Source organism: Eublepharis macularius, chromosome 13 (assembly GCF_028583425.1).
Source record: "Eublepharis macularius isolate TG4126 chromosome 13, MPM_Emac_v1.0, whole genome shotgun sequence".
NCBI classification, from domain to species: domain Eukaryota; kingdom Metazoa; phylum Chordata; class Lepidosauria; order Squamata; family Eublepharidae; genus Eublepharis; species Eublepharis macularius.
Window position 1 is genome coordinate 53,132,671 of NC_072802.1, and position 27,292 is coordinate 53,159,962.

At 45.4% G+C, this 27,292-nt stretch overlaps 1 protein-coding gene across 1 annotated transcript; it reads left to right on the top strand.

Moving 5' to 3' along the window:
* On the top strand, positions 1 to 14,465 carry LOC129340865 (serine dehydratase-like). Its single transcript, XM_054995717.1, has 8 exons — positions 1 to 58; positions 1,547 to 1,732; positions 2,469 to 2,508; positions 3,398 to 3,537; positions 4,684 to 4,772; positions 6,461 to 6,688; positions 8,143 to 8,267; positions 11,211 to 14,465. The coding sequence occupies exons 2-8, from the start codon at positions 1,574 to 1,576 to the stop codon at positions 11,402 to 11,404; spliced, it is 975 nt and encodes a 324-aa protein (XP_054851692.1). The 5' UTR covers positions 1 to 58; positions 1,547 to 1,573; the 3' UTR covers positions 11,405 to 14,465.
* Positions 14,466 to 27,292: the final 12,827 nt, after the last annotated feature.

The window sequence follows — 27,292 nt, forward strand, 5'->3', positions numbered from 1 at the left end:
GAACTGCAGATGCCTTCCAGGGAAGAGGTGGATAGCTCTTGAGGCTGAAAGAGAGGAGGTAACCATTTCTTAAAGAATTCAAAAACAGGAACTGAAAGAGGTGTTTGTGTCTGTCATCTGCTTGATGGATGATGCTTCTAGGACCCTGCCAGGAGACAACTCTGGTGGTAGACTGGCTGTGTATTTCTTAAGACAGGGCTTTGGTATTCTCAGCTACGTACACTGGTATGGGCTGATTTTCTTAAAAATGGCTGACCTCCTTTTTTCCTGACAGGGCAAATACAAGATACAAAAAACAGCCAAAGAGGTAGTCTGATGTTCTTGTCTAGTGCAGATCATTTTATATTTTGACTTGTTTCCTCATATCTGAATAACAAGTGATTTTTTTTCTCCCTCAATCAAATTTTCCTTTGATTTTATTTACTTACTTACATCATTTATACCCTGCCTTTCTCCCAGCGGGGACTTAAGGTGGCTTACTTAATACTCCTCTCCTCCATTTTATCTTCACGGCAACTCTGTGAGGTAGGTTGGGCTGAATGTGTGTAACTGGTCCAAGGTTCACCCATCAAACTTCCATGACAGAGTGGGAATTTGAACCTGGTCTCCTATATCCTAGACCAACACTTTCTAACCACTACACCACATTGGCTCCAATATACTGTACTATATTTAATACTATAGAAATGAAATCTTGACCTCAGGTCATAGTTAACTTACAGAGACCCTGGTGGGGTTTTCATGGCAAGAGACTACCAGAGGTGGTTTGCCACTGCCTCCCTCTGGTTGCTGGAGGCCTCCCATCCAATTACTAACTAAGGCCGACTCTCCTTAGCTTCTGTGATCTGATGAGATCAGGCTCTTCTGGACTATCCAGGTCAAGGCATTTAATACTATACAGCAGCACTATATTTTATATATTTTATATAGCAGAGCTCAAAATGTAGCCCATGTTGATGCCCGCTAGTTCAGATGGCTGTACCTTTGATGTTCCTCTTAAAAATGGATTAGATATATTTATGGACAATAGGGCTATTGACTGTTCTTTGGCATGATATCTAAATGGAGCCCTCATATGCAGAGGAAGCAACACAGACATAATAGGAGCCATGCTAGATCAAACCAAATGTACATCCAATGGCTTGTTTCCAAGATGGCTCCAAGAAGTCCACTAGCAGGGCACAGAGGCCTTCCCCTGTTAATGCTCCCTAGCAAGTCGTATTAGTAGCATACTGTCCATTTATCACAGCTAATAACCATTGATGGACTCTCCTCCATAAATATGTCAAATCCCCATTTAAAGCCAGCTAAGCTACTGGTCATCATCCTATCTTGCAGCAGGGAGTTCCACATATTAATCATCATGACTGTTGTATGTGTATGTGTGTTTGTGTTTATGTGTGTGAGAGAGAGTGGAGACATTACTGCCTTCATGCTCTGCTTGTAAATGTCCTAAAAACATCTGTCTGGCTACTGTTGAAAACAAGATGCTGGGCTGCATGGCCCATTTGCTTGTTCTTACCTTCGGAATGTTACTGCCTTTTAGGCAGTCTCTGAAATATCAACGGAGACGATGTTTGCTGGTCATGAAAGGCCATTCCATGTTGTTACTCCTGTATTGGAGAGCGTGGCTTTGTCCCAGGCTGCTGGCAGCAGGGTCTACATGAAGATGGAAAACGTGCAGCCCACGGGCTCCTTCAAGATCCGAGGCATTGGCTATTTCTGTCAGGAGGTGAGTTGTAAAGATTTGCTAAGAAACAGAAGCAACGAATCCTGCAGATACCCATACATGCAGAAATAATTGTCCCATTACTTACATATGTGCTGTCAAGTTGCAAGTGACTTATGGCGACCCCAGACAGGGGCTTCCAAGGCAAGTGAGAAGTAGAGATGGTTTGCCATTGACTTCCTCTGCTGAGTCTTCTTTCATGGTTCCCCCATCCAAGTCTGCTTAGCTTCCAACATCTGACAAGATTGGGCAATACCACACCACCTTCCCTTCCCAATTGTCCTATTAGTAAAAATCCTAAATCACAGATGAAAATTCAGGGCAAGGGCTTGATTCATCCTAGAGGGACTTATTCTGTCTCTGTGTTGGGTGTGATTGACTCATCTAATCATATCCAATACAGAGACGAGGTGGATTTACCCACATTCAGCAGAGGGTGATTGCAACGTCAGAACAGTAAACTTTGCAGAGACATAGCAGGAAGATCTTTCATAGTTACATTCTCCGGACTCCCAGAAACCATGAATTATTTAATGAATTTGTTTCTTGCTTCATGCTCACAGTTCCCTCACAGCAGGCCGTTTAGGAACTTCTGCCCTGGAAACTCTTTTGGGATCACCTCAAAGTCCTCTCTGGTTGGGGCTACTACTTTCTGCATTGTGGTTATCAGGCCCTGAACTTCAAGTTCAGGTGACATTTTAGACAGGCAGCCCTGAAATGCAAATGTTTCTCTTTTCAGGTTGCCAAGAAGGGGTGTCAGCACTTGGTTTGCTCATCAGGTAAACGCTCACCTGAAATGTTTCTTGTTGTCTCTTTTTTCCCCCTTAGTAAAGTGATGAATATCCAGCAATTTATAATTCCCTGACCTACCTGGTATAATACTGGCTGATGGACAACCTGACTCCAAATAAAAGTCCAGGCACATTTGTGCATGCATTGGTCCACTTCCTTCTTCTAAACTGCTGTGCTTGCTATGAGTATGATTGGTAAGACAGTATCATTTGAGAGCTGACAGGGAGTGTCATGATCTGGCTGTGCCAGGAAGGCCTAGCAAGGCCTCAGAAGCCTGTTAGCAGTGGGAGTAGGCCTGCAGACGATTCCCAGGAGCCCCTGGGCTTTGGCACTCTTTTTGGCCAATCAGAACACAGGGGGCTGGTGCTATATAAGTCTGGGAGGGAAAAGAGGCTGTGTTTTTTCTCCCAGGGAGCAGGCCAGAGGAGGTTTCTGCTAGGGGGAGAGGCCCTCATCCAGGCAGGGTGAGAAGCAGGCCTGGCAGACAGGGACAGTGAGTTCAATCATGCTAGGGCCTTTTGTTTATTTCGCTTTCACCCATCTATTGTTGCTAATGCACCTTGCTTCTTGTTTGCTTGATATTAACTGACCTCCTTGTAAATAAACTATTTTGTTTGTTGTTACTCTGCTGGTTCCTTACGCCTGTTGGTCAAGCTACTGAGGTCAGAAGGTTTGGGAGGGTACTCTGGGCCTTCCCAAGGGACCCTAAATCCCAGAGTGGTGGCAGCATACAGTAGCTCACCCTACCTGAGGCATGACAGGGAGGGATACATTTTAAGGGATGCCTGCAACTTTTGGGTGTGGGAGGGAGACACTGGAGAGCCATTGTGTAGATTTGGAGAAATGCTTTTTCCTCCCATCATCTGGCCCTTGCAGGTGGTAATGCTGGCCTTGCGGCTGCATATGCTGCCAAAAAACTTGGTATCCCAGCCACCATCATTGTGCCGGAATGCTCTGCACCATCCACAGTGAAGAAACTGGAGAAACTGGGAGCAGAGGTGGAGATCTTTGGGAAGGTAAATGGAAAAGAATGTCTTGGAATTAAGGATAGATCGGAGACAGCACGAGAGGTGTTCCTCTTAAAAAGATATTACTTACACACAACCAGCCCACAGAGCAAGGGCTAAGCAAATCATTGCCCAAGAACTTGTTTCCAGTAATGGTTTAGTTTTAAATATGAAATAATATTCCCCTTGCCACTTCCTTGTCTCTACCAATGTGGGATACAGCTGTACTGCAAAGGTAGCTCATCATTATACAGCTTCAACTTTATACAACTTTAACTGCATCCCCAAAGAATCCTGGGAATTGTAGTTTGCCATGGATGCTGATTCTCTGGAGAATCTTAGGGCCAAGCTACAAGTGAGGAATGACACTTGAACGGCAAGTGAACAGACTCATGTCATGTGTACTCCTCCCTGTTCACTTGCGCTCCACTTGATCACAAGTGAACAGGGAGGAATACACGTGAGTCGGTTCACTTGCCGTTCAAGTGTCATTCCTTACTTGTAGCTTGGCTCTCAGGCTCCTTCACAGAACTATAGTTCCCAGGATTCCAGTCCTCCGATGCCACCAGCCCCCATGCCAGGAGGCAGAGGTTAGAACAGCTCTCAAGCTGAGGTAACTTCCTCTGTAGTGAAACAGAACATTCAGCTGCCCATGATAGCTCCTGGAAATCCCAACCTATTGACTGGTAGTTGATATAAAGGACTGCACATGTCTTATGGTGTGACCCCACGATGATGGACGATTTCACATTTCTCATCACTGCTGGGGGGTTTTTTAGCCAAACCCTCCTGCTTGATTTTAGTTTTCTGCCTTGAATAAATTGTGAGTCCTTTTACACTGTTTTGTTTCCCTTGTCCAAATTTCCCCATAAAATGTAGGCCTTATCCAATAAATGAGTATTAAACTTCATATGTATCACTGATATGCGCTGTGCATATAAATGCTGGATATATTGTAACATATGCCAATGAATCTACAAAAACAAGAGAGAAGTGCAACTGTTGATGGAAAGGAATATAAAAAAGCAGTGGAATGGCCGGGGGGGGGGGAGGTGGGATTTCCTCAGCCTGAGCCATGATTGCCAGTGTGCCAAGTTTGCAGTTTAGCAGTTACTTTCAGCTCCTTGAGAGTGTTCTTGCTTCTTGTTTGAGCAGGTATGGGATGATGCCAATGACAGAGCCCTGGCGCTGGCCAAGGAAGGTGGCTGGGTCAACATCCACCCCTTTGACCACCCATCAGTGTGGTGAGAACCTTTGTTACATTTCCTTAACAAAGCAATGATGAGTTGATTTCAGTATTTACGTTCTGATTTTCTCCCCGGTGGAGACACAAAAACTCTTTGTTTTCCATTCCTCCATTGCATCTGCCCAACAAGTGTGTTTAATAATAAACACATTTCGTGGATGAGCTATCATACATAAAAAAAATTTTTTTTTATTGGAATTAGAAATATTTTGTCATTTATAACAATCAAATTACTTTAATATTCCAGTTCTAACCCCCTCCCTTCCCCCCCCCGTTTGTTGACTTCCAACAGTTTTCCAACCCTTTGTCTATTCTTCCCCTACTCATTTCAACTTATTTTGTCAATTAAACATATACTTTCACACTCTTCTAAGCTAGTCTATTATAACACAGTGCTAAGTCAATTTCCCTTCACTTATCAACTAACTAATACATTCCTGGCATGTTATTCAATAGTAATAATACTGGTAATATTCTCAATATCCTGTACTCTAACTTATTCATTCTAATGTCATCAATATGGGACAAACAATTTATCCCTCCCTATACATAACTTGAGTACTCATAAGTGATGAATACATTTATAAGTCAACCAATTTAACTTATACTCTATATGTTACTCTTTACTTCCTCTTATATCTCTTAGAGCTATCATACATAAAGTTATTATGCATTCTCTTCCTTACTAGGAGGTTCGATCCTACACTTTCTCTTCTAGCCAACTTAAGAGCTCTTGTTGGGGTGCCACTTTGATTTCCTGTGGTCTTTCCAGTTCTTGAGGTATTTTCCCTCCTTGGCTGAATCCACACGTACCGGCATAATGCTAAACTGTTGGGATGCCAGCATCTTCCTAGCGCAATTTCTAATGTCATCACGCCATGATGCCACTCTCGTGGCGCGATGATGTCAGAAATCGCGCCAGGAAGATGCTGGCATTCTGACAGTTTAGCACTATGCCGGTTCATGTGGATTCAGCCCTTCTCATTTTCCATTTTCATTATGATTCACATATGCCACCAACACTGAAAACATGGCAAGGGCCACAGTTCACTGGTAGTGCCTCTGTTTTATAAGCTCTGAGTTCTAGGTTTAGTCTGTCACTTCTGGTTAAAAGGATCTTGCTTAGCAGTGATGAGGAAGAGCCTATCACAGCTGACATTACTGGACGAGATTGATGAACAGTTTGACTCAGTAGAATGTAGCGTCATAGCAGTGGACCACATGCTTCAAACTGAATTCCAAAGTGTCCCTGGTTGCAGCGCAACAGAAGGCCTTGAAGCATTGTAGTTGGACTGGACAATCTGGCTTTGCATGCATTCGAGATTCAGTCTCTGCTATCTCCAGTTGGAATGCTGGGGAAAGATAGTCTAAGATCCTGGAAAAGCAGCTATCAGCTGACAATGCTGGGTTAGGCTGATTAATGGTTTAATGAAATTTCAGAAGTTTCTAAAAACACGGGCAAAATGTCCACTGTCATTTGGTTTCCTAACCCTTTTATAATACAATATATTTTTTTTAAAAAAAGGCATTCAGGTATCTGCTCTAAGGCTCCGAGCAAACAGTAAACTTAAACAGCTGGAGGTTGGCTGTAGGCCCCGCAGGCAGATCCTGGCCCTGCCTAAATGCGCCAAGATGAGAGTTAGGAGGTAGCTTTTTAAAAATTTAGGATGTTTCCTTCTCTCACAGGAAAGGTCATGGCAGCCTCGTCAAGGAGCTGAAGGACTCCCTGGATGCCAAGCCAGGAGCCATCATCCTGTCAGTGGGAGGAGGCGGACTGCTGGCTGGTGTGGTGTCTGGCCTGCAGGAGGGGGGATGGCTGGATGTGCCCATCGTTGCTGTGGAGACCAGAGGGGCGGATAGCTTCAGCGCAGCCATCCAGGCCGGTCGACTTGTCACTCTGCCTGATATAACCAGGTGGGTTGTTTGGGATGGAGCAGGCAGTTCTCCTACATTGAGGGAGAGCTCTTGGATGTTGAGGCTGATCTTTCACTGCCTAGCAAGATTGTTTATCATTCACTAGAAGACTGGCCATGACCAAATAGGCTTCCAAATTGAAAATAAACACCAAAGGCAGTTAAAACCTAGAGGAAGAGAGGGAATTTGGAGATTAACGCTGTAGCAATATAGTCAGAGCCACTCTAAAACAGAAGAATCTTTTCAAACGTCCATTAAAAGATCACAACAGGAGTCAGACAGCACTCCGCTGTGAGACATACGTTCCCTTACTCGTCAAGGACAGTTCCATATTTTCTCGTCTGTCCCTGGCAGGGGTGACTTCACAATTCTTCCCATTTATTTTGAGCTGGAAATCCCTGCCTGAATTTCACCACATCAAACTTGCAATTCTTTATTTCGGTGCTCCCTTGCTCATAATTTCCCCCATAAAATGCATGGACTGTGTAGGAAGCTCCAGCAATGAAGGGGGGTTACCACTCACAAGACTATGTTCCTTCTCACCATCTTTCAAGCCTCAGTGACCCCAGCAAATAGAGCACCTCCTAGGGGCAAAGGCATTTCCTTAAGTACTTATCTCATCTGGCCTCTAGACTTTGCATTGGGTGTTCCCAAATAATCAGACCTGGGTATGCTTGATAAGATCCAAAACCTTTGTAAATCAGCTCAGGCCTTTCCAAATTAATTAATTAAAATAAGACTAGTAGAATCTGAGCTGCTAGATCAAATCAGAGTTCTTCCCAAGACTCCAACTCTTTTGCAAATGAATCAAGATAAACCTGAGCTGCTAGACAGATCAGGCCTCAGAAGCAGTCTTTGCAGAACCTTAGCCCAATAGATAGAAAGTTAAGCAGATGCTTGCTTTAGAATTCACACAGGCAGCCAAATAATAACATTTACTGTGCAATCCTAAACAGAATTATTCCAATGGGTTTAAACTGGAATTACTCTGTTTAGGATTACACTGTTAGTGAACTATTCGTCCTAACAGCGTAACAAGGTTCGCTTTTCAGCATGCATTTAGGAATAGAAAATGAAAAAAAGTATACGTAATTCACACACTCACTCCAAACCTGTCCAGGTTTCTACATCATTTGATGTTTCAGCTGCTACAATTGAAACACACTGGATCTGATGCAGTGTGTGTGTGGTGATAATAAAGATCTCTGTGGTTTAAGATAGGTGATTGGCCTATTTACACATGCAAGTAATTACTTAGGCACTTCAGTTGCCATGTAATAAGTACGTCTATGTGAACCAAACCTTTACCACATGGTCTACTCCAATTTGAGCCATAGATTTTTCATTTCATCATGACTGCAGTGAATATCTAGGCACTGATGCTCAACTACACTAATTCTTGCCTTCCTCCCGGGCATGGCTGCAAATGCGCTCATTATTTACTATCCATGCAGTGTGGCAAAGTGCTTGGGGGCCAAGACAGTGGCACAACGGGCATTGGAATGCGCCAGCGAGTGGCCAATCATCTCACATGTGTTGGATGATGTAGAAGCTGTGAAAGCCGTGGAGCAGTTTCTGGGTAAGTTTCTTCCTTTTATAGCAGCATGGTCAATAGTGATCTAGGCATTGGCATTAGCTATGGAATCTATTACGCTTAAGGTAAGCGTAATAGATTCCATAGCTAATCTGGGCATGTTCTGTGTTTGGGCAAAAGAAATCTGTCCCAGTCCAAAAACATGTCTACGTTTCCAAAGGGCTAGTTTTATGCTAATGTGACTGTAAGGGTTTTCTTCCCTACCTCCTAGTCCTGAAAATTATATTTGGTGAAGATGTCAAAAAAATCTTTGTGTAAACTCCTTAGACCTTTTTACAGGACTACAGCTCCCAGAATTCCCTGGGCCAAGGAAAACACCATTAAATTGTTTTGTGACGTAGAAGGCAGAGAAGCACTTCTGTATGTTGTGCAATCAATTGCAACAGACTTTTTAAAGGAATGCTATTTCTATTCTAGTATTCTCTACATTTCTGATAGATTAACCCCCCCCCATAGAATTAAAATCGCACATCTTATAGCTCAGAAAGGTTTAGGGTTACTCTGTCATAAGCCATTGATCTGAGAGTGTGCCTTTATTAGAAAGTCCAGAGCTGTGTCCCATACAGAGTTGCAATAGGCAGCCTCCTCTGTTGCATCTTTGCTTCAGGAGTGACTCGGTCATACCTCTGGAGCCTCATAAAATAACAGAGAAATCTTGCCTGTCGACTAAATGCAGGATTGCTTTAGTATTTCATGAAGTTCCAAAGGGAGTGAGGAAAAAGTACTGAAAACATTTGGGAGTGGGTAGGTCAGTCTATGCCTTGTCCTTACTGCTTAGGATATAAATTGCACAGGCTTACTCTGATCTCAACAAAACTGCATTAAGTTACTGCTTGTTTGTTTATAGGGGATATTTGCAAGGCATCTCAAGCAGGATTCGGAAGAGGAGCATAGAAATATCCCATTTAACGCCCTCTGTTATAGGGGGGAGGCAAATTAGTGGGCTTTGGTTTTCCTCTGAATTGTTAGAGAATCTCTGGGCAGTGCACAAGTGTATTGGTAATACAGTCCAGGCAGAAAGAAAGCCATCTAAACTGACAACTGCAGGTGGACAACGCCTCCTAGTGGCCAAAGGAGGTTCTTGCTCTTGTCTGTACCTTGCATTCATCTCTTTAAAGGCCAGCTTCACACTTCATGTTTTGTTTTTGGGAACTGCAGACTTTGCAACTGAAGATCTACAGTTGCATGACAAGGGTGTCTTGATTTATTTTTTATTCCTCCAGAAATGAACAATAGTGTGATCTGGGGTTGTGATTCTCTTTGGGTGGAATTCACTCTTCCCTAGATAAACATACGTTCCCTAGATCAATATGACTTGTGAAGAATAACAACAAGAGAAATCTTGCTAGGTTTGCCAACATCCCTAAAGGGATATGTCTTGTGTCTTAAATAATGTGGGGAAATGGGCAGCTGAAGCTTCTCGTGCCATGGAGGTAAATGTCCCCTGGTAAATAACATCCCATTAAAAGGATGGGACTTTTCCCCCCCTCCTGGCATCGACAGAGGCAGATACAGGCATATTGTCCTTAAACTTTGTTTCACTTGGGTTGAGGTCTGCAAACCAAACTCAGTGTTGTATGGTAGACATAGGAACTGTCTCAAGGTTTATTTTTTAAAATGAAAAATGGGATAAGAGGTTCAGACAGGGGGAAGAAAATGGTGCAGAGGGTGACTGAATTATTTCCTTTCCATTCAAAATGGCCTCTCTTCTTTGGCAATTTGCAGCCTTTTTTAGATTTTTGGCAATTGGCAGCCTTTTTTAGATTTGTGGTATCGGACTCTTGGTTTAGTTACTGATTTCTGTGATTACTCTACTTCGATGTAATGTGTGTGTTTCTGGGTCCAGTTCAGGATGCTGGCGCTTGCCTTTAAAACCCTTCTTGGCGTGGGTTCCACATAACTTAGGAACTATCACTCCCAGTGCGGCCAGGTCTTTTGGCCAGTGCCTTCTCACTATTCCCTCCTGTAGGTAAGCCTCTTTTTTCTGATCATTGCTCCTTATTTATGGAATGGCCTCGCTGAACATGTCAGGGAGGCATTTATTTTGTTACACTGCTAGAAGTAGCCTAAGGCAGAAATTTTTAGGAATCCCTTTTTGGTGAATTGTTAGTTCTTTTTTTTTCAGTCAACCACTGTTGTTTTCAACAAATTATTAGTCTGTGATGACTGTTTTAATTGATTCGGTGTTGTTTTTTTTAGACTTGTACAATAAACTTGAGCCTGTCAGAGGAGACAGTCTGATTAAAAATGATGTGAATACACAAATAAATGGTTATTTAAAAAAGTAATAGTTCATCTGTGATGCTTCTGAACACTTCCGGGAGGCAGGATCTAGCACAGGGGTGGCCAAACTGTGGCTCAGGAGCCGCTTGTGGCTCTTCTGTACATATCATGTGGCTCCCCGGAGGTCTCTGAGCATTGCCGTGGCCCTAAAGTTTATTTTATTTTAGTTTCTTTCTTTCTTTCCATGACTTTCCCACCCTCCCATTCTATCTTTCCTTTTTTCTTTCCATGTCTTTCATATTTTCAGTAAAAACATTGAGGTTGCCAGATCTGACTCTGAAAATACTTGAGGACTTTGGGGTGGAGCCAGGAGACTTTGGGGGTTGTATCTAGCAAGGGACTGACATCACTTTTGTGATGTCACTTCCAGGTCAAAGGTCAGGTGATGGCTGTTCCCAAGCCCCACTCCTTCCAATGATGTCACTTCCCATATACTGCACTAAAATCCCACCCCTTCCTGTGACGTCACTTTCAGGACACTCCCCCAAACCCGCCTCTTCCTCTGAAGTCATTTCAATGCATCATGTTTTGTGGCTGTCAAACATCTGACATTTATTCTATGTGGCTCTTACATTAAGCACGTCTGGCCATAGCATTTCCTAACTGGCCACCATGATGATCCTTTCTCATCCTTGGCTTTCCTAGATGATGAGAGGATGCTCGTGGAGCCCGCCTGTGGAGCATCTCTGGCCTTGCTGTACTCTGGCCACATCCAGCGGCTGCAGGAGGAGGGACGCTTGAGCCGGACCTTGGACTCTATTGTTGTCATTGTGTGCGGAGGAAGCAGTATCCAGATGGAGGGGCTCTGGAACATGAAGAACCAGCTGGGGATGAAGTGAAGAACAGACTCTCTAGAATAGCCAGCAGGTGGCAAGTACCTCTCCAGCAAGGAAACTTCAGTCTCCTTACAGATTAGATAATTGCCGCTCCCAGTGGTTTTATTGCCATATTTGGGGCTGGGAAGAAATTTCACCCCTGCAATTCTAATTCACGAATAATCCTTTCTTAATATCAAGCCATCAAGGTCCAACATGGTGTAGTTCTTAAGCTTTAATCCACTACTTTCCACCAAGGATCATGAAATCCCCAAGTCTAAAATATACATAAGATATACATAAAAGTTCTGGTCATTACTGTGATTTTCTTAAACAGTAACACAAATCCAAGATGCTTAGGAGTTATGAAGCCCCCTTGCAAAAAGATCAGTGCTGTCTTTTGTGTTTGGGTGCTTACCATCAGCAGTGCAGGAGGCATATTGTTTTTCTCTGATTCTAATGATTTCCCTGGCAGTGGCCCAGGGAAGGCAGCTCTCAGCCAGTGCAAGCCATGTGCAGAGCCTGGAAGAGGTGTGGTTCTGGCTTGTCCCTTCTCCTTTCCCCCCTCCTTTGTGGGGGTGGAGTCCTTCTTCCACTGCAAGTAGGATGGACAGGGGCACCTTGTTCAAGGGCCCATAGAACTGGACCCCTTGGTTCAATGCACTTGAAACTCGGGAGAGTTTTTAGTGGACAGGCAGCCCCTCAGCAACTTTGGTGTCATTTGGCTGAAAAACACCACTCCACACATACCCAAGTCTACCATAAGGAATAATGGCAGAGCTGCTGGATGGGACAGGATGAAGAGGTTCTTTGCAAAGGAAACCTTGCTCACTTTGTGAAAGCAAACCAACAGCAGACCACAACAAGGAAGGAGGGCGCATAGAGAGGTAACTTTTTAAATTGTGAGCCAGTCACTATAACAGTAGAAAAATGAAATGGATACAGGCAGGGGTTTTTTATATAAAAGTTTGTGGCTAGCTAGCACTCTCCGGCTAGGCCACCACTTGACCGCCATTTTTCCTCCATAGGAATCAGTAGAGAGAAGTGTGCCTGAACTATTGCCAGGTCCCCTTACCCCTCCCACCTGGCACTCACCTTCTTTTTCCGTGCATGCTCCTGGGGCAGCATGATGATGTCACTTCTGGGAAGTGATATGATCATCAGGACCCTGGGAACCCTCCTGCTCTTTGCAGTGGACTGATTTGGGCTCCAAACATCCCAGGAGTGACGTCACACCACCCCAGGAGTACACCTGGGAGGCCTGTTCCCTTGCCTTTCCACCTACTGGCCAGGTGAATGGTGGTGGGGTGGTGGAGGGTAGGAGCTGGGGATCCCCCATCCCCACCAGGGGACCTGGGATCCCTAGAACTAAGGCACCTACACTGAGGGTCTGTAAAACCGAATGCTCAATCTTTTTGAAATTTGGGGAATCTTTCAATTAAGGAGGACTGTGTCCTGTGCAAATTTGAAGCCATTATCTTTATAAACATCTGCCCCAGACCCTCAAATACATCCCCCCTTGAAAATAATGGACCTGAAAAGCCACATGAATTTGAATCCTGAACCAGAAATGTCCTACCTGAAAATCAGCAATCACAGTAACCTCCACATCCAAAATTATAATGGTTTTTTTTTTTTTGGAGTACACCCCTACCAGGTAGACAACATGATCATGGAATGCAAGGAAGGGAGGGGATTGGAAGGAGCATCTCCCAGCTGCTGTAAGGCCTTGTAGCAGAGCCCCCGCACTGCTCCTTTCTTGCAGGTAACTTTATAAAGCTTGAGCTGGCCCAGAGGGACAAGCCCAAGGGGTCTTGGCCTTGGAAGTTATCGCTTGGAGCTGGGAGGAAGATCTGCTGTTGGGTGGGGGGAGTTCTGTATTTGTAGGGTTGCCAGCCTCCAGGTGGTGGCTGGAGATCTCCCGGAATTAAAACTGATCTCCAGGTGACAGAGATCAGTTCCCCTGGAGAAAATGGCGGCTTTGGAGGATGGACTCTATGGCATTATACCATGCTGAGGCCCCTCCCCTCCCCAGACCCCACCCTCTCCAGGCACCACCCCCAAAATCTCCAGGAGTTTTCCAGCCTGGACCTGGCAACCCTAGTATTTGTAGGCCTTTTCTACCTTCTCTTGTTTGGTTGTTTCCATTGTGTTTTTGTAAGCTGCTTTGGGTCTTTCTTGAGGAGAAAACGAGCATATAAATAGTCCAATGAATAAATAAGAATATCCCCTCCAAGCAGAGAATAAAGACCTAAATACAGCACTCCCGGCAACTTGATGATGCGTGTGCATAGAATCCATAGATCTCCAGCATACATCCAATTAAACTCTTGCACCTTATTGCCACCAGCCAAGTCAGCTCTGTAATATTAGGTTTGATTCTTGTTTGCCATGTGCCACATTTTGAAGGGCAGAAACCCAGGACCAGGGATTATCCCGAGGATAGGCAATAAAAGCAACTGTTTGCTGATGGCTGTGACAAACTATTTTTAAGTTGAGAGAAGGAGCTGCCTAAAATCTGGAATGCCTCCCGTTTGCTCCTCAAACTTGTGATTTCCACGGAATGCCGTGGAATGTGAAAAAAACCATGGAAGATAGTGTCTTCTTGCACTAGTTTTGCACGATGTTGCACAAAACTTGCGTGAGAAGATGCTATCTTCTGCGTTTTTTTCGCAATGTTCCGCAGCGTTCCGGATGAAGGTGAGTAGTGTGGAAACGGCCCCTATTAATCCAAGTCGGTGCAACTCTCACTTCTTTTGGAGATTATTATTTTTATTCCTTTACAGATCTTTGTTTCCCCTAGATGAGTCACTTCTTGTTTCCCTCACCTATTTGTGAAGCTACCATTGTTTGGTGTGTGAAACCACAGGCTAGCAGCAGCTGTTACCTATCGCCTCTGGTTTGTGGAGCGTGCTGGTACCAAGGCTTGTGTGTGGGGAGCATGGGTCCTCAGCGCATCACGCTTCTGCCAAGAAGGCAGCTGCCACTTTCCCAGAGAGGTGAATGAAAAGCACATTCTCCCTGTACTTAAAACCCTGGCTCCGGGAGCAGGGTAGGCTAAACCGGATGGGTCCTCAGCAAGGAACGTGCTGTTTGTTGAGGGTGGAGAGCGGGGTAGGGGGTGGGGTGGGGGTCAGCAACCTTTGATAATTAACAAGCCACGCTATGTCATCATTCAGAGGAAGAGATCGACAAAGAGACAGTATAAAAAAGTCTGTTTACGTAAGAGGAAATGCTCAACATTACTGATAATTTGTGTGTTGATTTAATAATCTATAAAGCCTCTGCAGCCCAATGCCTGGTGGTTGCAAGTCCTTTATTAGGAAGTGGCACACATGAGGTTTCATGATAACGAATAAATATACAGATGCACCTTGTGCCGTGCAAAGGCATGAATCTGTACCAGTTTGCACTTGGATTACTGGCAACTGTTCACCTCTATCTGTAAAGGATCTCGAAGAAAACTTGTACTCCCATGAAAACCTTTGCCTAGCATTCCCTTCATACAGTAGTTTTTTCTAGCATCCCAGCTATCCCCTCCGTAAATGTAGAGGATTTCATTTTCTGTTTTAAGGCTGTCTGTACTGAGCCATGTATTACTCTGGGGACATTGGTTGCAGACCCCTGGAAAGAATGTAGATGTTTCCAGACAACTCTGTTATTAGATACAGGGCTTTTTTTCAGCTGGAATGCAGGGGAACGGAGTTCCGGAACCTCTTGAAATGGTCACATGGCTGGTGGCCCCGCCCCCGATCTCCAGACAGAGGGGAGTTGAGATTGTCCTCCACGGCGCGGAGGGCAATCTCAACTCCCCTCTGTCTGGAGATCAGGGGGCGGGCCCACCAGCCATGTGACCTTTTTCTCGGAGGGCAACCCACTGAGTTCCACCACCTCTTTTCCCAGAAAAAAAGCCCTGATTAGATATAATAGGTGGCAATTAAACACGTCGTCAGCAATCTGAATTTTGTATATATGCCATTTTTTGTTTCCTTTTATTTTCATATATTTTCCTATGAGTCTTTTTCATTTCAGCCAGTACACCCGATTTGTTTGTTTTGCTTATGGCACCGGGACACTGTATGCACAATTGCCTCAAAAATAACATTAAATGTTGCATCAATTCAGCTGGGGGAAATTCAGCGTAAGAAAAAATGAAAATTAAGACTCTCCGATTCAATTCGTACATGGGAGAATCAAAAATGAAACAGTGATTTTTAAATCAAAAGAAGGGTTGCGAAATTCAGTAACATCACCCCTGACCTCTCATTTCCTGTGTTCAAGAAAGTTAAATAATGAATACAATATCCACTAAAAACAACCAAGTCCAATAATTGAAACCATGTAAATAACACTTTCACATCAGCATTGCCAATAAAAATTTTCAGTTCAAAATGCCACCTGTAAAGCCCCTACCCGTCCCGATTATAGGCGGGACACTGGCTTAAACAGAAAGTTTTAACTATATAGCAAGTAAAATGGTTGCCTGCCTTACTTGTATAAGGAGCTGGCAGGAACTATAATGATGAAGATGGTCAGGATAGAAGACGCGGATTCCAATCCCTACTTCGGCACTTCCTTGGTCTGACCTCCCTGAAAGGTTGTTGTGAGGAAAGAATAGAGGGGAGGAGAGCTGAGCTCCTTGGGGAAGGGTGTAGTAAGCATGAAACAGAAAAATAGATGGATGGATATAAATACGGTCAGTGTAGCTATTGCAAACACTCCTGCTTCTTGCCTTCCTGGATATAATTTGATGGTGAGAAGGACCCATCAGCAGTGACAGTTAATATCTCAGTAGGTGAGTGAGCCCACGTGAAGAGAGAGACTTTCATTTATGTGGGTCCTATAGCCCAGGTGAGCCTGATCTCGTCAGATCTCCGAAGCTAAGCTGGGTTGGCCTTGGTTAGTAATTGGATGGGAGACCTCCAAAGAAAACCAGGGCTGCAGAGGCAGGCAATGGCAAACCACCTCTGTTAATCTCTTGCTATGAAAACCCTGCCAGGGGTTATCATAAGTCAGCTATGACTTGCGGGCACTTTCCACCACCACCATCACAGCTGAGTAATGATTTCAAGGTTAACATCACACCTTACATCAAACCTGGAAGCAAAACGGTAGCCGATGCAACCGTCATAGTGCAAGCGGAATATGATCTTAGCACCTTATCCCAAACAAAAAGCAGGTAACTGAATTCTGCATTAACAGATGTGTCTGAGTTCCCTTCAAGCCCCCCCCCCCCGGGAGAGCGTGGGATCTAAGGACTGAGACGCATGTCCCAATGTTCCTAACCCTCACAGTTCAGATAGGTCCATCCCCTTTTAACCCAGAAAATTGTGGTCTGTTTAATTTTAAAATGCAGCTGATGATGGGACTCTAATCCACGTCAGATGATACTAGAATAAAAAATGGCTAGTCTTTCAGGTGCCACATGAAAAATGCCCAACACCTCTAGAACTCTCCAAGAGGCAAAGAGAAGAATAATGCTTTAGCATAAAGAGCTATTTTGGAAAATCGGGGAAAATCAGGGGCCATTGGAGCACAGGGCCCCAACAGTGCAATCCTAAACAGCGTTGCGCCAGTCTAAGCCCATTGACTTCAATGGGCTTAGACTGGTGTAACTCTGTTTAGGATTGCACTGTAAGTGTAGGCCAAAGGACAGATCCCGGAGAAGGTGAAAAAGTAGCAAGATCTGATGCCAACGGAGATGTTTCAAGGTAAAATTTGCAGCAGGCAAGGTGGGTGGGGGGGAGCTGAAGATAATTCCTGGGCTGCGAACATAGAGACAGGTCATGTGACACTTCCTAAACAAGACAGCCCTTCTATTTACTTATTTAAATTTCTATTTACACTTATGTCTATTTATTGAAATTGATGTGCTGTCCCGGTGGTTTTGCCAGCGCTGGCTCATGCACTGGGGCGAATATTATTATTGTTTATCCCCATCAATATTTATCCTCAGTCAGATTGTTTTGACTGTAACTCGGGCGCTTTAATTAGCAAGTGCGCCTTCTCAGACTAATTTCTTTGCTACTGTCTTCATGCATTATTGTCATAATTATTTTTAATTATTACCGTCCTCTGCCATTGCTTCGGTGCTTTCTGCTGTGGGTCATAAGAGAACAATCCAAACAGTGTGACTCGATACAGCGATTGTTGCTGGGGTGGAAGAGCAGAAAATTCTCAGTTTGTCATGCACAGACCTGCCGGAGCTGCTAAATCCCTGGCCAGTGACTCATTTTCAGCAGAGGGCACCTCTTAAAAATAGGTTGGGAACAGTTGTATGGCGCTTCTACTATGCAAAAGGCAGCTTAGAATAATTGAAAGGCAGGAGTGGTATAATGACTGTCAGACTGGGATTGGGAAGACCTGGGTTCGAATTCCCCCTCAGCCACTGGCTGATTTTGGGTCAGTTGCTGTCTCTCATTCCAAACTACCTGATACAGTTGTTGTGAGGATACAGTGGAGGAGGGGAGAGCTAAGTATACCCCTCTGAGCTCCCTGAACAAAGCTCAGTACAAGAGGTTAAAAAGATCAGTAAGAAGAACTACTACAAATGGTGTATTCATAGTGGCAGCAATTTTAAAGGTTCAGTTTTGGATACTTTTAACCCTGGCTGACTTTCCTGCGAAGATCAGTCTTGTAGATCCTTCTTAAGACCATAGTCTCTGCACTCCAGTGAATATGCTTTTGGACAGGGCTGGATCCAGGAGGTATTTTTTGAGGGGGGTCCTAAGCAAGATGCCCTCCAGCGAAGCTGCTTACAAGGGCAGCCCCATATAAATTATATTGCAGTAGACGGTCTGAGAAGTTGCAAAGATATGGATGACAGAGTCAAGTTCCTTCCTCTTTAAAAAGGGCCACATCCCCCATACTACCATACAGCTCATAAGAAGGCATTTCTTTACCTCCATTGTCTCCAGAAGCAGCACTCAATCCAGGAATGCCTCCAGTCTGTGGACAGGCAGAAACCACCCTGGTCGATCATCCCATATTTTCAACTGAGCAAAGGTCAAAGAGATTGGCAACGTCGGATCCATCCATTTAGTCACCTCCATGCAAGCCAAAAAAACAGGCAATTGGACCCATGTGCCAAAAGGGCTGTGAAAAGAACCTTTGGTCATGTCGTCTTGGGGGTGGGGAAACTGCAAAGCCCATCCAGGGACATTTTCTGCTTGCCTTTCCTTTTCTTGGTCCTTGATAAATTGCGCTGATCAAGCCACCCCAGGAGATGTTTTCGGGAGGATGGAATGCCATAAATCAAAACTCTGGGCATCTCCCCCACCCCCTGTTCTTAAAAAAAGTGCTTTGAAGGAGTTTCGGGGGCTGGTGAACCCTATTCTATGGAGTTCCATTAATTATAAAGTAGTCAGTCCAACATACTCCATACCATTTTTTATCTTAAGTCTCAAAACTGATTACTTTCCACCTTCTGCCACCTTTCCCCTTTTAAAGCATAAAATAACACGAGGCTTAAAAATAAAGTAAAATAAAGGGTGGCTGAGGAAAGAAAAGTTCGAACTGAGCTCCAGTCTACATGATCAGCAAAACCATCAGAACCAGCCTTTTAAAACTTTACCAGTTTGGTGTAGTGGTTAAGAGCGGCAGGATTCTAACCTGGAGAGCTGGGTTTGATTCCCCACTTCTCCACTTGAAGCCAGCTGGGTGACCTTGGGTCAGTCACAGCTTCTAGGAGCTCTCTCAGCCCCACCCACCTCACAGGGTGATTGTCGTGAGGATAATGATAACACACTTTGTAAACTGCTCTGAGTGTATGTTAAGTTGTCCTGCAGGGCGATATATAAATCAAATGTTGTTGTTATTAATTCAGAACGTGGGGTAGGGGGTTGCAAGCTTGAATCTTTACCCTCGAGTTAAAACAAAACAAAAACCTCCCCGCACATGGAAACAGAGCATCTCAGGAGAACAACTAGGTCTGAAACATGAACTTACATGTGAACTATGTAACAGCAGTCACTTTGTGATACAGCCTTCTGTGGGCAGAATGAAAAGAGATTTATAAAACCCATAGTTTCTCTGAAGATGGAGCTGGATTCACTAGAAGGTCATCAAGACCCTCATTCGCCTTCAGGGGCACTACCTAATATTTGTAGCCCCACTATGCTCAGTTGAAAACCTCTATTTTGATGGTCTCAACTGGAGGGTCTTTATTTTTGAGACGTTTCTCTGCTCCCTTGTGCTGTATTTTTCCTATTTAATGGATGTTAATGTTATTTTTGCATCCATAGCATACACATGATGTAAAAATGGTATAAAGCAGCATTGAGTTGGTGGCATTAAAGGGGCATAAATACACAAACAAATATACAGGGAACCCCAGCAATGAAAATGAGCGAAATGAAAAAGTTTACAATGGCAACGTATGGAATTGAAAAAGTGAATATTGATATATTGCTACTTATACCCAGAGTCAAAAGACACGCAGCTCACCCAGGATTCCTCATCCAGACTTTGCTGCCCTAGTTTGGGTGTGATGGAGGTGGTGCCTCTGGTACCATACGTGCGCGCGCAAAGTGTGCGCACACTCCTAGGACCGCACAATGATGTCACTTTGGGTCAGCTGGAACAAGGGAAGGGTTTTTTAAAGTTTAAATCACCCTTGGCAAAAATGGTCACATGGCCAGTGGTCCTGCCCCTGATCTCCAGACAGAGTGGAGCAGAGATTGCCCTCTGTGCCACTGGCATGGAGGACAATCTAAACTCCCTTCTGTCTGGAGATCAGGGGGTGGGGCCACTGGCCATGTGACCATTTTCAAGAGGTTCCGGAACTATGTTCCACCGTGTTCCAGCTGAAAAAAAGCCCTGCCGGTGAATATTAGATCCATTGCTGGCTGTTATGGTTTCCATCGAATGGCTTCCATCTTTTGCCTCCAGTTCCATCATGCCGAGGGTGCAGCTTAGCCACACCTTATGCCCATTGATGCCATCAAAGGATCCTACACAAATAGACCTTTAGATCATGGCCAGAGAGAGATTTCTCTCTCCTTGCCTCTCAACCCACCCCCCTCCTTTGACAGCCGTCAAAAATTGTAGTTCTATGAAGAGAGGTAGGGATCTCCATCAGAAATTCCAGCACCTTCATCAGTTTCCAAGATGAACGGAGGGCAGGGGATAAGGGTCTGCTTATTAGCTCTCCATAAAGAGTTTAAAATTTTCTCAATCCATTGTTTTAATGTAATTGTTATTACCGTTTTTAACTCATGCTAGTTTCATTGATGATGTTCTTTTTATTCTTTCAGCATGGCTGCATGCACTTGTGTGTGTGTTTTAATGGTATTTATTATACTTTTAACCTCCTGTAAGCCACTGGCCTTCACCACAACTTGTAGCAGTGAGTTCCACAAGTCATCTACCCGTCATTTAGCTATCATCCTCTTGTCTTCAGGCAGACTGGCTCTAGTCCAGCATCCTGCTTCCGACTATGGATGGTCAGACACCACAGGGAAGCCCAGAAACAAGGCCTGCAAATAGCAGCTCTTATCTGTTGACTGCTCTCCAACACCTGCCAATCCAAGGGGACAATATAAGACTGGGGGGAAATGGCAAAGCCTGGTGTAAGGCAACTTTGTGTGACTGGAGCCCAGTGCAGAGGAAAATGCTCTATTTTTTTGGATCTCGGATTCCTGGTGGAACAAACAGGTTAGGATTTAATATTCCATCCAGGGGGGCTAGTAATGCATAACCTGCTCTGGGTATGTCTTTGTATTGCAAGATGAGGAAAGTTCCGGCTCCAGAGGGATTTTGCATTTTTAATAATTAGCTCAGAGCTGTAGTTTGCTCTGGGTTTCAATGATCACCAGGAAAAAGTGACTGTTCTACATCTGGAGTCAGCCCATATTTCTCAGGAGTCTCCATTCATGTGCCCGTTCAGATGACTGCCGCTGCATATGGCTGGTGATCTGTTTTGCAGAAGCATGGATTGTAGGGATTGCCCAGGTGGCTGCCATGTTCTTCAACTTTACGGCACTAATTGCTGGGGCCAAGTATACAGCTCTCACGTGGAAATGCAGTACCTATAAATGGGGGGAGTACGATCAGCCTGAATCCCACACACTCCCCATGCAGGCATGCACAAACAGATCAGTTCGATGCATGAATCAGTTCTTCAGTTTAGCCATGCCTGCCTCTCATTGATTTCCATTGATGATGTGTTGCATGGCCCTTCAGCTGGGCTTGCTAATCCCAACTGAATCCCCTAAAGGGCTTTCTGTGTACCTTCACCTGCAGCTTCTAACCCTCTGATACTCCCCAAGGCCTTGATAAGGCTGGCCTTTCACATCAAGTAGCAGCTTCAAGGACTAGGGTTGCCAGGTGTTCGGTTTTCACTCGGACAGTCTGGTGATTTTGTGGACTGTCCGGGGGAAATATTCTCCAATTACCAGACACCTGGATCCACTTCCTCCCACTCCCCTTTGCTTCTAGACGTTGCCTGGGAGTGGCCAGCCAGCCCAGGCACCTGGTCTCCTGGGGCTCAGTGGTGCCACCAGGGTATGGCCAGCCAGTGCGGGTCCATGGAAGTGTGGTCAGCATGATGATATCACTTCTGATAGTGATGTTATTGCTCCAGGAGGCAGGAGTGTGCACACACTATGCATGCATGAATTAAATATATAAGTGCCATCCCTGGGGTCTGGTATTATTCTGGACCCCATCTAGCAACCCTATCAAGGTCTTAGAAGAGCATTGCTGAGATGATATTGGGATTACTTAGATGAGCCAACCTCCAGGTAGTGGTTGAAGATCTCTTGAAATTACCACTGATCTCTAGGTGGCAGAGATCAGTTCTCCTGGATAAAATGGCATTATACCCTGCTGAAGTCCCGCCTGTCCTGCCTGACACCGGGTCAGGCAGAACGACACAACTGGGCCTGGCCAGCCCCTTGCAACTAAGCCCAGGCCTGGCCTGGTGGCCACAACCCAGTCCCCTGCTTTGGAGGGGACTCTCTGCCCCCAGCCACTGCCAGCTGTTCCCCCACACACACCATTCACCTGTCCAGTGGGAGAGAAAGGCAATTGGAAAGGGGGGAAGCAAGCAGGCAGGCAAGTGTCTCCCAGTGTCCCCTGGCAATGACATTTTCAGTGCAGCATAATTTTTTGGTCCAATTTTTAAAGAATTGGCCCCTGGCATGACCTATTGCTTCTGGGTCATGCCAGAAATAATGTCGTCGCTGGGTGCCACAGGGCCAACCCCTGGTGCAGATAAGGGGGGAACTGACAGCCCTAGGCCACAGCCACCACACTGCACAGCTGGGCCTGGCCCAGTCCAGTTATCCTAATTGAAAACCCCCTCCCACCCGTTTCAGAGCACTTTGAGCCCTAGTAGGGGGAAAAGACAGGCACAACACGGCTACCAGTCCTTTCCCACAACCAGGCACAAAGTGACTCAGAGGAGGCTCCCCACACCAAGGAAACAGCGCAGGGAAATAAGTGATCCCTTTTCTGCAGCACTAGTCCCTGTAACGCCCCTCCCCTGCAGCTGATTTTCCAGGCCAAATTGTAACCTGGGGGGAATCTGACCTCGGACCTTCATCATCATGTGACGTTTTGCTCCCAAGTATGTGTGACTGCATGGGGGACACACACTCAGCCCCTGCTGACCCTCTCCTTAGCTATTGCCTCCCTGGTGTCACATTTCACATTGTAAGCTCCTTGGAGGTAAAAACCCTACTACTTCTGACCTTGTGTAGCTCTATGCACATGGACACCCCCAGAGAAACAATACACAATCAAAACTTTAGCAACTATTAATCCCAACAGTCCTCTTCACTAAGGAACAGGAAATGAAGATTGGTAGGGTTGGGATATTCCTGGAGATTTGGGGTTGCGGTTTGGGGAGGGACCTCAGAGGGGTATAATGCCATAGAGTCCACCTTCCAATGCAGCTATTTTCTTTTTCCAGGGGAACGGATCTATGTCATCTAGAGATCAATTGCAATTCTGGATCTAGAGATCAATTGCAATTCTCCAGGCCCACCTGGAGGTTGGCAACCCTGAGGATTGGCCATAGGATTCTCTCTCATTGGCAGGCAATGTGAGGCCTCCGGATTGGCCAGACGCTGTATTAAATACTGGGCCTTAACTTTTGTCTAGAGAATGGAACCAAAGCTCCTGTCGAATTCTAGCTAAGGGGCAGCACGGCAGGTCCCTTGGCTTAAGCATGTGGGTGGTCAGCTTGTTCCTCTACCCAGGCTCTTGTGCCTTTCAAAGGTCTGCAACTGGCAAACACATCGCAAACTTTTCCCTTCACTGCATTTCTCTGCTGAGAAAAAAGCTGCAGGGTTGACTTCCTTTGCCCGTCATACCATTTTTAAAGGTGCTGGATCTGCAAGGTAGCCCTGTTCATCCATGGATGCAAGACAAGCTCAGGAGGAAATGCTGTTAGTTTTTAAGGGGGACATTGGGTTTCTGTTTTGTTTCAAAGACATAGGAGCCTTGCTGGAATCAAAAAGATGGCCACACAGTGGAGAAAGGCCTGCCAGTTGTGATTCCCGGCACATCCCCCTGTAGGGCCCCAAGAGCCTCCCTTCCTCTCCCTGCCCCTTTGTGAGGTCATGTTTGCAGGAGGCACTCAGTTGCCTTGGAGTTGACTTCTCAATTCGCATGAAGAGGCACAGTCCTGCCTCTCGAAGCACAATTCAAAGTGCCTGTATCTGTTTCTCTTCTGGGTCCTGGTTACAAGTCCCAGCTTAGGCGCTTCAGTTTCCCCCCTTCCTGGAGAAGATGAAGTGACAGTCACAACACCTATTATCACCACTGAGCTGGAAGCTTGCCCGTGTTTGCATCAGATGAGGACTGGAAGCTGCCCAAAAGCCAGTGTCTAAAGTGGCGAGAACACCACCACCACCCATTCCTCCCCAGTGCAAACTGGTCTTCAAAAGTCCCTGTCCACAGCAATGGCTAGCAGCGTATGCCTAGCTCAACACATGTACATGGTATCTGTGTGCTGCAGATACGAGCACATCTAACTGCCTCCTTTGCTTTGCATCTTGCATGCTTTTGCCTTTTCCCCATCATTTATTCTTCCCTTTAAGGAGCTCCCCTGCCAGAATAATGGGCATTTTATCCAGCCCCTCTTGCCCACCATGAAATTTTAGCAATTATTTATTGGTACCCACAAATTTTCCCCAGTAAACATAAAAGCACCTTGGGGGTGATGCTTTTGGCAGGAAACATGTGAAAGCGAAGGAGATAAACAGACCTTCTCCTCCCTGCCTTTCTTCCCTGCCTTAGATATCCTCCACGGCAACCCAGAGAAAAATTAATCGTGGTATTTTACCAAGCTGAGTAAGGTATCCCCCATCTTCCCCAGAGCCCATGCTACCACCCACCAGGCCCAGGCCAAGCCCCACAGAGGCACAAATGTAGGACACGATGCTAGCTGCCTCCCATGCCAAACTTCTACCATGCACTGATGCCCCACTTGCTGTGCCACCCTAAGCAACTGCTAGTGTGGTTTGGCTGAAGAACCAGCCCTCCGAGCATCTTGATCTTCAGCTAGGGTCCAGAAGGCACTCCCTCCCCCAACAAAGAATAAAAGGAGGGGTTGGAGAAAGTGCAGAGAGAAAAGGAGAACATAAGGCAGTTAACCTCTGAATACCAGCGGCTGGGAGGTATCATTAAGGGAAGGCCTTGGCCCTTCTGACCTTTCCATTTGGCCTTCCAGGGCAAATTCTTGGCCATTGTGTGAAACAGGATGCTGGAACAAAGACAGCCATTAAACCATTAAACCTCATGTTCTGGAAACAGACAACAAAGGGTCAGCGCTACCTTTATGCCCTGCTTGGCGGTTTCCTGAAGGTATCTGGGCTGAGTATACCAATCCTGGCTTGGAGGAAAAATGCAAGCCAGTTTGGTGTAGTGGTTAAGAGCGGTGGGACTCTAATATGGAGAGCTGGGTTTGATTCCCCACTCCTCCACTTGAAACCAGCTGGGTGACCTTTGGTCAGTCACAGCTTTCTCAGAGCTCTCTCAGTCCCACTCACTTCACAGGGTGATTGTCCTGAGGATAACAACAACACACTTTGTAAACTGCTCTGAGTGGGTGTTAAGTTGTCCTGAAGGGCAGTATATAAATCTAATGTTATTATTGTTGTTTACCAACTCAGATTAATGGTCTCTTAGTAGAAAAGAGCAAGAGTCCAGTAGTACCTATAAGACTACCAATAGGACTACCAATTTGTGGTAGGGTTAGTCTTATAAGCGCTACTGGACTCTTGCTCTTTTCTACTGCTACAAACAGACTAACATGGCTACCCATCTCGATCTATCTTAATGGTCTCTCAATTGAAAGTCACTAACAGTACCATTCTAAACAACATTACAGTCTTTTAAGCCCATTGAGTTCAACGGATATAGAAAGTTGTGACACTCTTAAAGACTGCACTGAAATCAACCCCAGTTGGCTTGGTATTATGTTTGGGCCGACTTCTCCCAAAGTAACCTGTTGCTGAAGTTAATCCAAAACTTTTTTTTGAGTAAAATATTTCTTGTCAATTTGAAGTTGGGAGGAGGCTGTAAGAGCCTGAGGGTAGGAGACAGAACTTGTGGTTTTTACATAAGAGCCCTGTGGCGCAGAGTGGTAAGCTGCAGTACTGCAGCCCAAGCTCTGCTCATGACCTAAGTTCGATCCTGGCAGAAGCCAGGTCCAGGTAGCCAGCTCAAGGTTGAGTCAGCCTCCCATCCTTCCGAAGTCGGTAAAATGAATACCCAGGTTCTTGGGGGTAGGCAATGGCAAACCACCTGGTAAAAAGTCTGCCAAGAAAACATCATGATGCGACATCCCCCCCATGGGTCAGTAATGACTCAGTGCTTGCACAGGGGACTACCTGTGCAAGCTACCTTTTTTTAACCCAAAGCACCATACACTGCATTTTAAAACCACAATATATTAATTAGGAAAACTGATTAATGTAATAGTATAATCAATGAATAACTTGTTTTCCCCAGTATACTGTTGACTGTCGTTACCTGGGGTGAACGTTGTCACTTCAGATGACTAAGGCACAATAAATAATCAATAAACACAAAAACATACTTTATTTGTTTCTCCTTTATACAAAATAAAGAAACTAGGAGCAGAAAAAACTATAATACATCCTTAAACTTGTGTAGCCTCCAAGAAAGGTTTGGACTGGATTGGCGTTTTGCTAGCGGCATTCCAAAGTCAACTCTTTTTTTGTTTTATTGGTAGTTGTGGTTATATTTCCGCCAAATAATATTAATAATAATATTAATAATTATAATTATAATTATAATTAAACAAAAAATCCCTCCCGAAATCCCATCAAACAGATTTAAATAAGTCCTGCAAGTCGTTCCAGCACTTACCACGAGGGGGCGACGTGCCCCTGACGAAGCATCCCTTCCTTCCACACAGTCCCTTTCCTGCCACCGTCGAACACGCACAAAATTAAACCTTCTAATCAAATTAACTGGTTATCTTTGCTTTTCTGATGTAGGAAAAAAAAAACAACCCCAAACCAAACGAAAAAACAAACTGAAACCGAAAACCAAGACGCAATCCTGGATTGGGGCAGCGGGAGGGGGGATATGCTTTCCCTCCCCCCTCCCATCTGTCAGTCTGCGAAACAGGCGAGTCTAGCTTTGGTCCAAGGAACTGCCGGAGACTCGGCGCGGAGGTTCGTGGAACAAACGAGGGGGACCACGTCTGGGCGCCGCAACCCCGGGCCAGGCGGCCAGGCAGAAGAAGCGTCCCCACTGAGCCCACCCGGGGCCAGGCAGTGGGCCACGCGTGGTCCTGGAGCGGCCCCGCAGGAAGAGGTTGTGCGATTTGGCATCACGGTGGCGCTTTTGGTACTGGAGTCTCGCCCCGACGGGACGGACGGCGGACAAGGGCTCGGTCCGGGGCCAGGAGAGCGCCCTCCGCCAGGGGGCGCT

Bases quoted from the DNA above. Each gene is read 5' to 3' on its own strand.
- LOC129340865 (XM_054995717.1), top strand. From the start codon at position 1,574: ATGTTTGCTGGTCATGAAAGGCCATTCCATGTTGTTACTCCTGTATTG. The intron at 4,773-6,460 runs GTGAGAACCTTT...CTTCTCTCACAG, and splicing joins TTTGACCACCCATCAGTGTG to GAAAGGTCATGGCAGCCTCG. The intron at 8,268-11,210 runs GTAAGTTTCTTC...TGGCTTTCCTAG, and splicing joins AGCCGTGGAGCAGTTTCTGG to ATGATGAGAGGATGCTCGTG.